General features: G+C 41.1%; 2 protein-coding genes across 7 annotated transcripts in view; one reads left to right on the forward strand and one right to left on the reverse strand.

Annotated features, from left to right (window-relative positions):
- AKAP9 (A-kinase anchoring protein 9) overlaps window positions 1-962 on the forward strand; it is a 105,217-nt gene extending 104,255 nt beyond the window's left edge. For all 6 annotated transcript variants that reach the window (XM_071428977.1, XM_071428979.1, XM_071428978.1 and 3 more), the window contains one exon: window positions 375-962. In XM_071428977.1, the coding sequence (XP_071285078.1) occupies window positions 375-418 (44 nt within the window). In that variant the 3' untranslated portion in view covers window positions 419-962. The remainder of the gene's footprint in view (window positions 1-374) is intronic.
- Window positions 963-1,357: 395 nt separating this feature from the next.
- Window positions 1,358-12,882, reverse strand: CYP51A1 (cytochrome P450 family 51 subfamily A member 1). The gene is made up of 10 exons (XM_071428992.1): window positions 12,591-12,882; window positions 11,619-11,717; window positions 10,464-10,640; window positions 6,881-7,007; window positions 5,765-5,939; window positions 5,466-5,585; window positions 4,798-4,993; window positions 4,137-4,232; window positions 3,076-3,244; window positions 1,358-2,417 (listed from the first exon to the last, which is right to left on the reverse strand). The coding sequence occupies exons 1-10, from the start codon at window positions 12,762-12,764 to the stop codon at window positions 2,239-2,241; spliced, it is 1,512 nt and encodes a 503-aa protein (XP_071285093.1). The 5' UTR covers window positions 12,765-12,882; the 3' UTR covers window positions 1,358-2,238.

Raw genomic sequence — 12,882 nt, forward strand, 5'->3', positions numbered from 1 at the left:
TTGGCATCTTGCTAAGAGTTTCAGTTATATAGAGAAAAAGATTAAGACATGGAAGAGGAATTTTTTTCTCCTATCAGTTTGATTACAGAAGTTACAGTCAATTTGCCCCATAGATGATGACAATTTTTGTACTGAAAGAGGAATACATCAAGAAAATTGTCAGAACAATGGGATGAAATTTATCAAACTTGAGTTTTGAAGTTCTTGTGTTTGTCTTCCCCATCATTTGGGAAAGTTTTGTTCTTAAAAGATTTGATCTTTAAAAGTCCCAATTCTATGATTTCCTGTGTAAAATCTTTCATGATTATTCAGCTGAATGAATGTATGTACTTGTTCCAAGTAATCCTGATGACATTTTTTTCTCCATCTTACAGGTTCGACCTCATACACTCAGTTGCACATGGGTATAAGAAGATAATAATACCCTTCAACATCTCCATCACTGGCAGTGATGCTAACAGATTGCCTTCTGTAAATCTGTGCTCTTTCTGTGCTTTTGTATAATGTGTATATTGTGGGACCAATATGAACACAGCTATACGATTGTATACAGTTCCATCCTGGCACACCCACAGAGACTGGGATTTATGGATGTAGGCACTTTGTGTTCATGGGAAAAAAAAAATCTGAACAAAAAAAAATCCCCAAACAAACCCCCCAGCCATTAAATTACATGTATATTTGTGGAATGCTAATTTAAATGATTAACTTATGAAGTGTGTATTTATCAAAAGGGTGCGAAGATGAAACTTGTGTATTAATTAAATTGAGCTACATTCAGCAAAGTTTACTTGCACTTTTTCTGGCAAGGCTACTGAAGTTACATTGACTCTCGTAATATTTGCTACTGGCAGTGCAGACAGAATATCACTTGTAGAGACCTATTTTTGTAATGGTAGAAGTTTTGAATTTTATGGGTATTTTGTCAAAGTACTGAAATAAACATGACTTCATGCTTCTAAGTGTGTTGAAGAACCGCTCCCTTATTCACATGGAACAGGTCGCTCCTGCCCGAGTTCCTCCTGCTTGTAGTGACTGCAGCTAGACTTTCTACAGATTCCAAAGTGCTGCTGTCAGAGAGAGGGACAGGGACAAGCCTGGCTTCTGCAGACCCTGGTCACATCTGACAGGGCTGGGAGGGAAGAGCCTGTGCTCCCTCACCTGCCATGACTGATACAAACACAAGGTTTTAGAACAGTTACACTGAATTTAGACCAGGAATGACAAGACAAAACCCTGGATACATGGAGCACTGCTGAAGGGGGCGCTGCCCACTCCAAAAGAGAGTTACAAATTTACTGATGAAACCTTTTCAAAAAGAAGTAAAGAATTGAGCATGGAAAACTTCCCCAAGAGGTTTGTTTACAAATTTAATTCAAAATTCCCATGAGCCAGAGCTCATTACCATTTATCATAAGCATTCTTGAACCAAACACCATTTAGCAATCCTGCATGAGTCATTACAAACCCAGACAACATTCAGCTATTTCACCTTTTTACACACAAACATGTTATTTACAAAATTCATGTTGTTCATATCTTCATATTCTTACTCTTACACTTGACATCAAGCTTCCAGAGATCACCACTTTCAATTTTTTTTTTGAGAATTGTTTCTTTCTGAACATAAGCATTTTACAACTACTTCAAGTTAGACAGTTAAATGGCTCATTCTTGAAATGACTTACCTGTGAACACTTTGAACTCTGCCTACCACTTAGCTGCACAGTAATGTTTTCTTAAATCAGCCAAGACCATCATTCACTTGGAACAGGATCATAAATGTCAAAGGAAGGGCACCACCAAGTACAGTCCCCTATGGTGCCTGTTCCCAGATGGGTTTGCTGAAATTGGGTACAGAGGCAAGCCTTGCCCCTTGGTTGTCTGGGGAAAGTAATCTTCAATTATTTTTCAAAAGGAAGGAGTTCCAGTTGTAGAATTACTTTTTTCTTCATTAGGAGGATCTGGCATGCACCTTAAAAGTGTTACATCAATAGAAAAGACGCTTTTGCTTAAAAAATGCAATGAGAAAATTGTAGAACAAGCAATTATACACAGCAGCAGTAAACAGTGTGGGCAAACAAAACAAATGCAAAACTTCACTTGCAGAAGTTTTGCTACTGTTGCTTTCCTAACAGTAGATTCATCAGCTTTCATCTGCCACTTATCCTGTCACAATTTTATTCAGAAGTCTGTTAGTTCACACAACTTTAAAAAGTAAGGTTTTAGCGCCAGAGTTTACAGTGACCGCCTCTTGTATCTGATAACAGGGTTGTTAGGTGTGTGTATCATTGTTGTATAATTTATAGTTGGAAAATAGTCATTGATGAGATCAAATTCATACAAACGAAGCAAAGTAGACCAAATAGTCTTAATTTGAACATAAGCGAAGTTTTCTCCAATGCAGCGATGACGGCCTAAAAAGAGAGCCATAAAATGCAGTTAGAATATTTTATTGGATCGCCTTTGACAATCAGAAAACTTCAGAAGTTTTATGCAGACAGTAGTTGCCCCTTTCTCAACAATCTGAGGCTCTGATGTTTCACATACCCCATTCTATAATTCCACCCAGGTCTTATTTTTCCAAGTTGTCAATGCATTAAGCAGATGAGTAAGTGGAATGAGGGTGTGCTGTTCTGTCCCCACTAGACAGCATTAATTTATGTATCAGGAAAGAAGCATTTGCATACAGAAATGAGATCAGCTCTAACTCCATCACAGCAGTATTTGCAAACTGTTCTGAAAGTTGGGACTGCAGACTTTTTCTCTGCCTTCAACTGAACTTGTGTTACCAGGTTTGTCCTTGACTTGAAAAGATGTGAGTCAAGCATCACTCAGGCTAACCTGAAGGTGTTTTGATAACTGCTGTGAGAGATACATACACCTATGACTAATGCAGAACTATTACCTTTTTTCTTTTAATAGCACCTTCAGAGTAAGAAAACTTTCAGGCAAAAACAGGGAAAAAACCAAATCTATCCTCAGATGCTGCAGTGTGGAGAGGTGCTGTAGGAGATAGTTGGTGTGAGCCACCTCAGCACAACCTCACACAAGGTGCTGCATTCTCTTACTCACCAGCACCAAATGGAATGTATGTAAACTTCTCTCCAGCTGCTGGGTTATCTTGGAGGTATCTGTCAGGCTTGAAGTCCAGAGCATCATTCCAGGAGTCTCTGAGTCTGTGATTAACGGTGGGAGATACACACACTTGATGGCCAGGGGGAATATTGTATCCAGCAATAGTCTACAAGAGAAGAGACAAGACCCCACATGACAAAATGTCTCCATTTTTCTTTTTAAAATGTTACCTGAAGTGTTATATCATGACGCTTTTAATTTCAAGAGTTTTTGGCCAAGTGCATTTAAAATTACTGCAACCCAACACTTCCTCTCATACTTGAACAGGACACAGTGCTCAAGTAGTTGCAGGAACCTTCCAGCTGTTTTAGTAAGGCTGACAGTTCTGCAGAAGGAGGTTTTTAAAAAAAAAAAGAAAGAATGAAATTAAAATTTATTGAAAGCCTTTGACATTGAAGGGACATGGTTAAAAAAATATTTGAATTTTTGACATGGTATCATACTTGTACAAACAAACAGCAAGTTTTCCTTCAGATTTACCTAGCTTGTATTAAAAGCAAGCCAAATTTTTCTATTACAGCAATTAAAAGTACCTGGCAAACAAAAAAATGGTGGCACCAAACTAAGCTCAAGTAAGACTGGTAACTACAAAACTACTGGTTTTGCTGAAAGAAAACAGCACATGGCTGTTGCTAGATCCCAGAGCTGCTCTTCTTCAGGTGGAACAATCCCTGTTCCCTCAGCCTCTCACCACCAGTGCTGCAGCCCCCTCCCAGCCAGGTGGCCCTCTGCTTGTTTCACTTCATCAGTCTTTTGCTTGCTGGGGGCTGCAGGGGTCTGAAACTGGGCACAATTCCACATGAAGGTAAAAAAAATAGCAAGTTCAAGCTATTAATTGCTTTCCTAACTCGACATTGGCTTTGCTACCGCGGACAGAACCCCAGAATGCCATCAGCTTTCCTCCCTGCCAACAAACACAGCTCATTTCTGTTTCCTTCTGCCAGCTGAGACCTAGCCTGTGCTGCTGCAGTGAAATAAGCTCCAAGAAGTGTCCTCACCTGAGGAGTTCTGGCCATTCTCATCATGGTCATTATAGGAGGTCTAAGCCTTAAAGTTTCTTTTAGACAGCGATCCAACAAACTGAGATCCTTGAGCTGAAAATAGAGAGAAAATGATGTACCAAAATTTAGCCAAGTTTATTCAACACAAACAATGCTATTTTATACCATTCAAAAAACATAAAATAGTGAAGAGTAAGCAGTTTATATTTACATGTACTTCATTAGCTACACTGATTATTTCTTTTCCATTTGATTCAATTAAGAAGGAAAAAATCACTGACCAGTGCAATCAAATACAACTACTGTCTTAGTGATTTGTCTCTTTAGTATTTTCTGTTGCCTAATTAAAGAACAAAGTCACACTGCACTGCTTTCCTCAGTGAAAATATGAGGATCTTCTACAGAACTGTCATTTATTAAATAAACATAGGAATGACAATTTCCCTAATGAACACTGATTAAAAAAACAGTATCAAGCTGAAAATTTACTTGGACAGGAAGAGAAGAGGAAATGAACAGGCAAACAGCATTATCAGAGAATGACTGTGCCAATTATTATTTCAACACAAAAGCATATGACTGTATTTCAGGTCCAATGAGCTTTTAATTTTTTTTAAATAAGCATCCAGAAGTATGAAAATACCCCTCAGGACTCTACCTGATCATAAGTTAAGGGTGGCAAGTCCTCTCCACAGACTGCTTTCTGTTCTGCATAGCACTGCTCCTGCAGGGCTCTGTCCCTGGCGAGGAAGAAGCCGAGCCAGGCGCTGGTGGTGGAGGAGGTGTGCTGCCCTGCCAGCAGCAGCCCAATCAGCATCCCCGCGATCTCATCGTCCGTCAGCGCGCGCCCGTCCCTGCAGAGAACGGAACCACGCTGGAGCTTCATCTGGTCACATCCCACTATTTAGCATTGCTATTTATACAGTAGAAGTTACAATGTCTTCTAACTGACTCCTTACTCCTACTCTTTTATTGCCTACCCTAAACAAAGAGGCAAATGATCTAAGAGTAAGGAGAAGGGAGAACAAAGGGAGAGAGACTCTTTAGGAGCCTTGAAGAAAATCATTCACCTCAACAGCCAGCAAAGAGAAAGGAAGCAACCTCAGTCATCACCTCTTGACCATCAATGTAAATCTCAGAAATCTGAATAACCATTGACAACTGAAGTTTTAAACCTGTTTTTAAGAATACAGCTAGGACAAATTGCATGCAACAAAACCAATACAGAACACGTGGGAGTGTTTCTTGGGTTGTGGTAGATAGTTCTAACTAAAGAGCTCAAAGTTAAAGTAAATCTTCAAACAAGTCTTTAAACTCTTGGCTTACTTGTATGAAGCATCAAGTAGAGTTTGGAGCATGTCATCCTCCTTTCTCTCAGACTTTCGACGTTTCTGGATAACCTTGTAGAAAATATTCTTTATTTCTCTGTGTGCTCGATCTCGTCGTCTGCAATTCAAAACACTTCCATTAGCAACTCTACACAACATAACACAAAATGCTTATGAGCATTTATTGGGATGTCAAGAATAGCTTACAAAGAAGAATTGGTGGGGATGGGGGGCAATCCAAACAACAATGATGTTTAGATAAAATGCTTAAGTTGCTTCCTCTGTCAGCGCTGGTACCTGAAGCTCGGCAGAGGCAGCCAGCCTGGCAGGAGCCAGGCAGCGTGGGTGAAACCCCCGTCCAGGTCGGCGTACAGCTGAGCCACCTTCTCGTCCAGCAAGCCTCGGATCTCCTTCCCATGTAAGCAATGACTTGCTGTCAGAATGATCAGTTCTGAAAGGGCTTCAAACAGGTCTGAGGAAAGGTTTGAAAAACATTACTGAAATGTGGCTGATCAGATGTCTCTTTGAACAACTCTTTAATTAGATCATGGATACCTTTTTTCTAAGGTATGTCTTTCTAGAATTTTTTCTAGCAGAGTTAGTAATCTTCCAAAGCAAGCCATGCATCACAAGCTCAATCCTTAATAAATACAAGTGAAGTCATACAAAGATTTAACCTTGAACTCCAAATCCATAGGAAACCAGTTAATTTTGCTGCCCACTGAATTATTTTTATATAGTAGTCCTTAGACACTTAAATATCAATTTATATATTACCATATTATGAACTATGTTTACATATAAATCATATACATTCAAAATAATTCAATATATTAAAATGTGAAATTATTATATATTATTTATGCATTTAAATATAAGTATGGATGTTTAAAGAATATTTGACACTGTTATGCAACTGTGAGCTTGCAATGATAATGACGGGCAAATTGGGAATGAGGGAAAATAACAATTTCACTTCAGTCACTTAATGTAACCATATCAGCTTCTAAGATGCAGTTTTTCACTGCAGAAACTCCCAGAGCCAAGATCTTCAGCACAGGCTCTCTAGGAAGTCAGAGCTGCAGCTTTTCCCAGGGACTAGGAAGTGGTTACACTGAGCTGACTGATAGCATCCAAAACGAGCAAAACAGGTGCACTGTGAGCTGACTAGGAAAGCAAAAGTAACATAGTCCTTTCATCCCTTCAGTGATTTTCTGAGCAGCTTTATTCTCCAATAGTCTTACATTTGATTTTTAAAAATCTGTATTTTCTTTCTTCTGATATTCAGTATCCTTTTACCTTTGTAATATTTAATTTCTTTTATATTGCAGTACATCTTTTACAAAAATATACTGCATTGGCCTTAAGTACTTCCCAGAAAACTGGAGGAAAAATGCATTTGATCCTGCTTACTTTTCTCTCCACATTCTCCCCATGCTTTGAAGTACTCCTTTGTTTCTTCTTCAATCACAGATACATGCTGTCTAAACTGGGCAATGTTTAGCCCAGTTTTGAGCATCTTCTTCTGTTCCAAAAATATCTAAAAAAAACCAAGAAAGAATAAGCAATCAGTACAAGGATCATCATATTAATGTGATTAAAACTTATTAGAATTTCTACTTAAGAACATCCAAAAGTAAATAGGGATTATGATTAGGATTGCAGATACTCAGTTTTTACTAATAGGTAATACTCTGTTTTTCACTTCTTTTTCTTTGAAGCAATAGTTCAAAACATTCAAGTAAAGTAATAGCTCAAAGAAGCTATTCTTTTCTTCCTGCAAAAGAAGTTCTCTCTTTTGCAGTAGCCAAACAAAAAAATTATTTTAGTATCTTAATTAAGCTTTATCCCTGAAGATACTAAATGCATGCAAAGTTGAACTATGAAATGCCCTTTAGATATATAATCACAAATATAACCAGCCCCATCTTTGCAAAGTCTGGATTTAGCCTGTGTCCCCTGATATGTGGCCTCCTCACCTTCTCTCCCTCTCCTGTGTTCTCTCAGGCAGAAGGTCCCTGAACTAGAGATGACCCTTTCTTTTACAGAGCCCTCTCATCTCACTGCCCAGGAAGTCAGACAGGCAGGAGGCAAACTGCTTCCTAGGAAAACAGTGAGTTTCACACCCTTCTCACCTCTTCTTCTTTTTCTATGTATAGGTTCACAGCTAACAAACCTACCAGTGAAAAACCCTTTGTTACATGAGAACCATTCAATGTCATTGAGATGACATTGACTCAGAAAATTATTTATTTGATTTTTATGCCCTAATTATGAATGAGGCATCTGCCCTATAGCTCTGCACTGTACCATGAGTAATACACCAAAAACTGTCTTCCCACCAAAGGCTCTGCATGTATGATACAGAACAAAAGGCATTAAGAGAAAAGCTACTTCCCAGAAGCTTCTGTTTTGAGAATGCAGTGAGGACCCCAGCAGTGTGTCAGAGGGCACACATGCCACAGAGCAAAGAGACAAGCACATTTTCCCTTGCAGCATGCTAGCCACTCTCCAGCTTGATGGAGACAGGAATAGCACATAGGAGTGAACACATCCTGTGCAATTTCAGTGCCTCCCAACAAAAAACTATCTGCAAGAGGCTTGGAGGGAGGAGAGAGTGAATATGAGTTGATGTATTGACTATGGATATTAACAATTACCAGAATCACTGGTAAGTAAGCAAGTTGCTCATTCTGAAAAATAAGGGATGGTTCTTCCAAACACATGACTGAAAGTCACAGGATTAATAGATAGCAGCTTAAGCAGAGAAAAAGGGGTCTCTAAAGAAACTTCAGGATGACCCATCAATTGTAGAATGCCCACGAAATTACAAAATTTTCCATGGCTCTCTAAATGCCTTCCTATTAGATGTCTGAAATGAAATTGTGGTAACACTGTGCAAAAAAGACAAAACAGCTTACCTCTAGCAGAATGCATTCTGGCCACAACTGGCTGTGCTACCTCCAGCTTCATAGAGGGAAACTAGAGATAATCAGTGTAAGAGATAATTTAAAGGTCAATAGCAAACTCCCTGCATCTCTTCACTCTGGAAAAGGAGTAATTTTTGTGGGGAAAATGATTTTTTTGAGGAACCTGAATCTGCAGAGATAATAGGAAAGAAGTCCTTCTGGTAGAAAAGTATGGATTAAGGAGACCATATCCACAGATACCCAAGGCTTACTGAGTAATATGGTTCATCTCTTGACTAAAGCAGAACTCAAGTGCACTCTAGGGAAAAAGAAAGCCTAGGGTGACGTAGAAAAATACCTAATTTCAGAAAAAAACAACAAAAAGCTGTGTATGGTGGGCCAATGAGGTAGGCCTTAATCGTCCCTGGGTGCCTGAAGTACATGATGGTAGAGAAATGCCCATTTCCAAGGAGCTTACAGAAAATTCTATAAAACTGATGGATGAGATTAGATCACATCAAAGAGCTAGCCCTTGCATGAAGACAGACATTCAAATCCATCCACAAATGAAGAGCATGAAAGCAGAAGTCAAACCATCTGTAACAAGTGGGTAAACTTTCACAGAATTAAGGACAAACCATGACCTTTAAGTACATCCCATGACAGTCAGAATCCACAAAACAAGAACAACACAGTGAAAATCTGGCTAGCTTAGCAGCCTGATTCACAGATACTCTTCTGAAACAAGTATATACCAGAGAAGAACATGAGATGTACTGCAGAGAATTGTGCATCCTCCACACTCCAGCAGCTGCAAAAGTGATTCACAACTCCATCCCTGGCTTTTGAGGAAGACCTCTGACTATGTAAACTGGTAGAAACAAGTCTGTTAGAATGGCCCCACTCAAGGAAGAGATCTCCTAGGACACAAGAAATGATCTCCTTGTTATCCAGGCTGCAGTCCTGCTGGCTCTCATAGGGATGAGGAGCTATGCAAATCCATCAAGTGGCAAAGAACCTACCACCTAACCAACCAATTCCCTTCAAACTGCTATCCACAATTTAGTACTTCTGACAAAGGAGGAGACAACCAATTTCTCCTTTACCTACTTAGAAAGTAGCAAGTTGCAGGTAGTTAGCTGTGTATGAGATTTCCAAAAGAACAGGGCATGGACAACATGCTTATTCTGTGGATCATGGCAAAATGCCAGTGCAGAGGCACAGAGAGTAGTGATTACTGCCCCTAAGCCACATCATTAATAGGGCAACAATCACAGCACGTAGGCAGGGATGAATGAAGAGATATGCTAAGGAGGAAAATAAATTGATGGTCACAGAAACTAGTCAAATGACTGGCATTCATACTAACAAAATGAGGCCAGAATTGAAGATCCAAAAATAAAGTATATCACAGTGCTGTTTCTTCCACCCAACTACTGTGCTATACAACATGCACTGAACAGAGTGCCAGTGGAGCAAGTGTGGCCACAGAAAAGCTGGCTTCTGCAGTCTGAGAGTCTGACATGACAGGCCACCCTCACAAACAAGAAAGCAGCCAATGCTTAGCTCAGATACAATGCCACGTGATACAGCCCCTGTGCTCCCATGCAGACTGCATTCTGCAAACATACACAGAATGAGTTCTGTCTGAGCAAAACAAAGCTCATGGTTCAAACTGTTAAATTATTACTCCCATGTCTAGATGATTTGGCATGGCATAAATATAAAGTTATCACTCTTAGGGCTTTCTCAGAAGAAAGACCTGAAGTTGCTTGGAAGGAAAATGAGCTGCAGGCAGTGGCATGCTGCAAGGGAAGAAATAAGTGACTGACTGGTTTTTCCTCTGTGGTGAGATTAGATGGTGTCAAAAACAAAAGATAACATCCAGAGTGACAAACAGCCAGGTGGTAAACAAAGCAATCTGAACATACCAGATTATCCACACCAGATTATCCTGCTTACCTACTGCAATATGTACAGATCATACAAACAAACACAACCCCAGCACACAGAGCCAAGAGCTCAGGGCTGCCCACTCAGCACTGAAGCTGCCCTGCTTTTCTCCTGATGGAACTGAAAATACAAACCGCGTTGGGGACGTCGTAGGCGACGCCCCTGCCGAAGACGGGCGTGGTGAGCCGCGAGTACACATCCTCCGCGTTCAGATCCTCGTTCTTGCTGTTGAAGAGCAGCGCAGCAGCATCACTGCCCAGCAGGTATGTGAATGTCTTGCCAACCATAGTGAAACTGAACACGGGTCCATACTAAGAGAGAGAATAAACAAAAAAACTATTTATTTGAAATAAGAACAAAAATCATTAAATCCCTATCCGTATAATCTTTCATAAATTAATTTTTCTCCTAAGAAGTATCCAGACATTTAATAAAGATAAATATATTTTGAACCACATTTAAATTCATTCTCTATGTACACGCTAGTGATATCTAATGTTATAATGAACACATGCGAGCGTGCACATTTTAAAAACCATTTATTTTAGAAAACATTAATAAAAGATCAGTCACACAAAAAAAAAAAACCTAGCAGAGATATTGCAGCATATATTGACCCCAGTAATCTACAAACACTGTCTCAAAAAATTATGGATTTATGGATAGATAATTAGGGGCAAATATGATTTTGAAGTTTAAAAGTCATCTCTAGTCATCTCTAGCATCTTCATGCACCACATTCAGTTTTCTCTAAACTAACCAAGCTAAGGTTTAAGCTTATAACTCTAGTTTTAGACAATGTGAAACAGCTTGATAAAATTTAATTTAATTGAAATTAAGGCTCTACTGATTTAGTTAATTCCTTCTGGGCTGTTACAGTATAAAAACTACTGAGGTTTTATGCACCAGCTCTTTTAACATCAGAGAGGCCCACAGCGGTAGTCAGCTACATTCCAACTCGGTCACAGATTGGTAAAGAATATGAGTAAAGGTTACCAATTATAGTAAGAAATAATTTCATGCAAATGACTTTTTAATTAACTTGTGATTCAGCTATGAGTATTGCCCAAACGTACAAGCATATTTGTGATGTGAATCACGAGAGCTCAGAAAACACTACTGCTACATAAAGAGGTCTGAAGATCACAGAGCCTACCGTGCACACTCCATTCTATATTTGAGATGGTAAATGAGAATAAATTGATTTTAAACAGGCTCCAGACAGAGAACTTAATAGATACACAAAACTATGTTTGCGTATGCTCAGCCAATCCTGTGGGAAAACGTACCTTGTCATAAGCATTTTCCAAAAATTCAATGGGACTCTTTCCAAATGCAATTGCATGACCAAGGAAAGGGATGCCTGATGAAATATAAGGTGGGTAGTTCTGTAGAAGAAAGAGAAAAATAAGCACTGAATTTTCTTCAGAGATCCTCACAGAGTCATGAACTAACAGAATATCCTGAGCTGGAAGGGACTCACAAAGATCGAACTCCAAATCCTGGCACTGCACGGGACCATCCACAAGGGTGACAGCATGTCCGTGACAGAGTTGTCCAAACGCTTCTCGAACTCTGCCAGGCTTGGTGCTCTGACCACTTTTCTGGCATGTGCCAGTGCCCAAGAGTAATCAAATCACGTCCATTTACATAAAAACTAACCACAGAGGAAGTTTTACATATATTTGTTTAAACTCTTTTGTGAAAAGGGCAACTTTAAAAAAATATTCAGTTGTTTAGATAGAGCTATATTTTAAAGCAGCAAAGGTTAAAATAATGTTAATATGATTACGATTCTTCCTACATTGCCTCTGAATGAGAAGCACAAAGATACTGCAACAAAAAAGAAGGCAGCCAGAAACGAAACAGTGCTGGAGGATTTGCTAAACAGCCCCTCAAAAGCACCTTCATACATTAGCGCTGTGTTTCATGCTTCAGCGGGCACTTTCTCTTAAGCTCCATCGATGAAACAGCACCGGGAACGCCCCAGGGTTCCGCCAGCCGCGAGTGCCTCTGCCCCGCGCGGTACCGAGCAGCCCGGTGAGGGCGAAGCGGGCCGGCTGCCCCACGACGCGGCTGCTGGGAACGCCGCCCGCCCGCCGGACCCACTCCCTCAGGCCGGGCTTTCAGCGCCGCTTGTCCCGCGCTCCCGAGGGCTGTCCCGGGGCTGCTCCCGAGGGCTGTCCCGAGGCTGCAGCGGCCGCCCGGTTCCCCCAGCCCGCGGGCACCGTCCCCGCTGCGCCGCCGCTCGCCGCGCTCACCTTCTGGTCGGAGCTGAGGTGTCGCCGGTAGCCGAGCTGGAACAGGTAGCCGAGGCTGAGCGCGAAGGCGGAGGCAGCCAGCACCAGGGAGAGGGGGTTGCCGACGGCCACCCGCTCCAGCAGGGACCCGCCGACCTCCATGAGGTTCAGCATCTTCTCGGCGCCCGCCGCCATCGGCCGTGGCTCCGCGGGGCGGGGCAGGGCAGGGCAGGGCGGCGCGGTGGGCCGGGCTGGTGCGAGCCCGTGCGGCGGCTCCCGGCGCTGGGCTGATCTCTGCCCATGTGACGATTGC

This window comes from Agelaius tricolor, unplaced genomic scaffold (genome assembly GCF_023055355.1).
Source record: "Agelaius tricolor isolate 1412-34295 unplaced genomic scaffold, bAgeTri1.0.p SCAF_6, whole genome shotgun sequence".
Taxonomy (NCBI): Eukaryota; Metazoa; Chordata; class Aves; order Passeriformes; family Icteridae; genus Agelaius; species Agelaius tricolor.

What these genes read in the sequence shown, in the direction of transcription:
- CYP51A1 (XM_071428992.1), bottom strand. Translation starts at nt 12,764, where the DNA reads ATGGCGGCGGGCGCCGAGAAGATGCTGAACCTCATGGAGGTCGGCGGG. An exon ending in ACCTCAGCTCCGACCAGAAG is followed by an intron (nt 11,718 to 12,590) that starts GTGAGCGCGGCG and finishes TTTCTTCTACAG; the next exon opens with AACTACCCACCTTATATTTC. An exon ending in GGGAGAATGTGGAGAGAAAA is followed by an intron (nt 5,940 to 6,880) that starts GTAAGCAGGATC and finishes ACCTTTCCTCAG; the next exon opens with ACCTGTTTGAAGCCCTTTCA.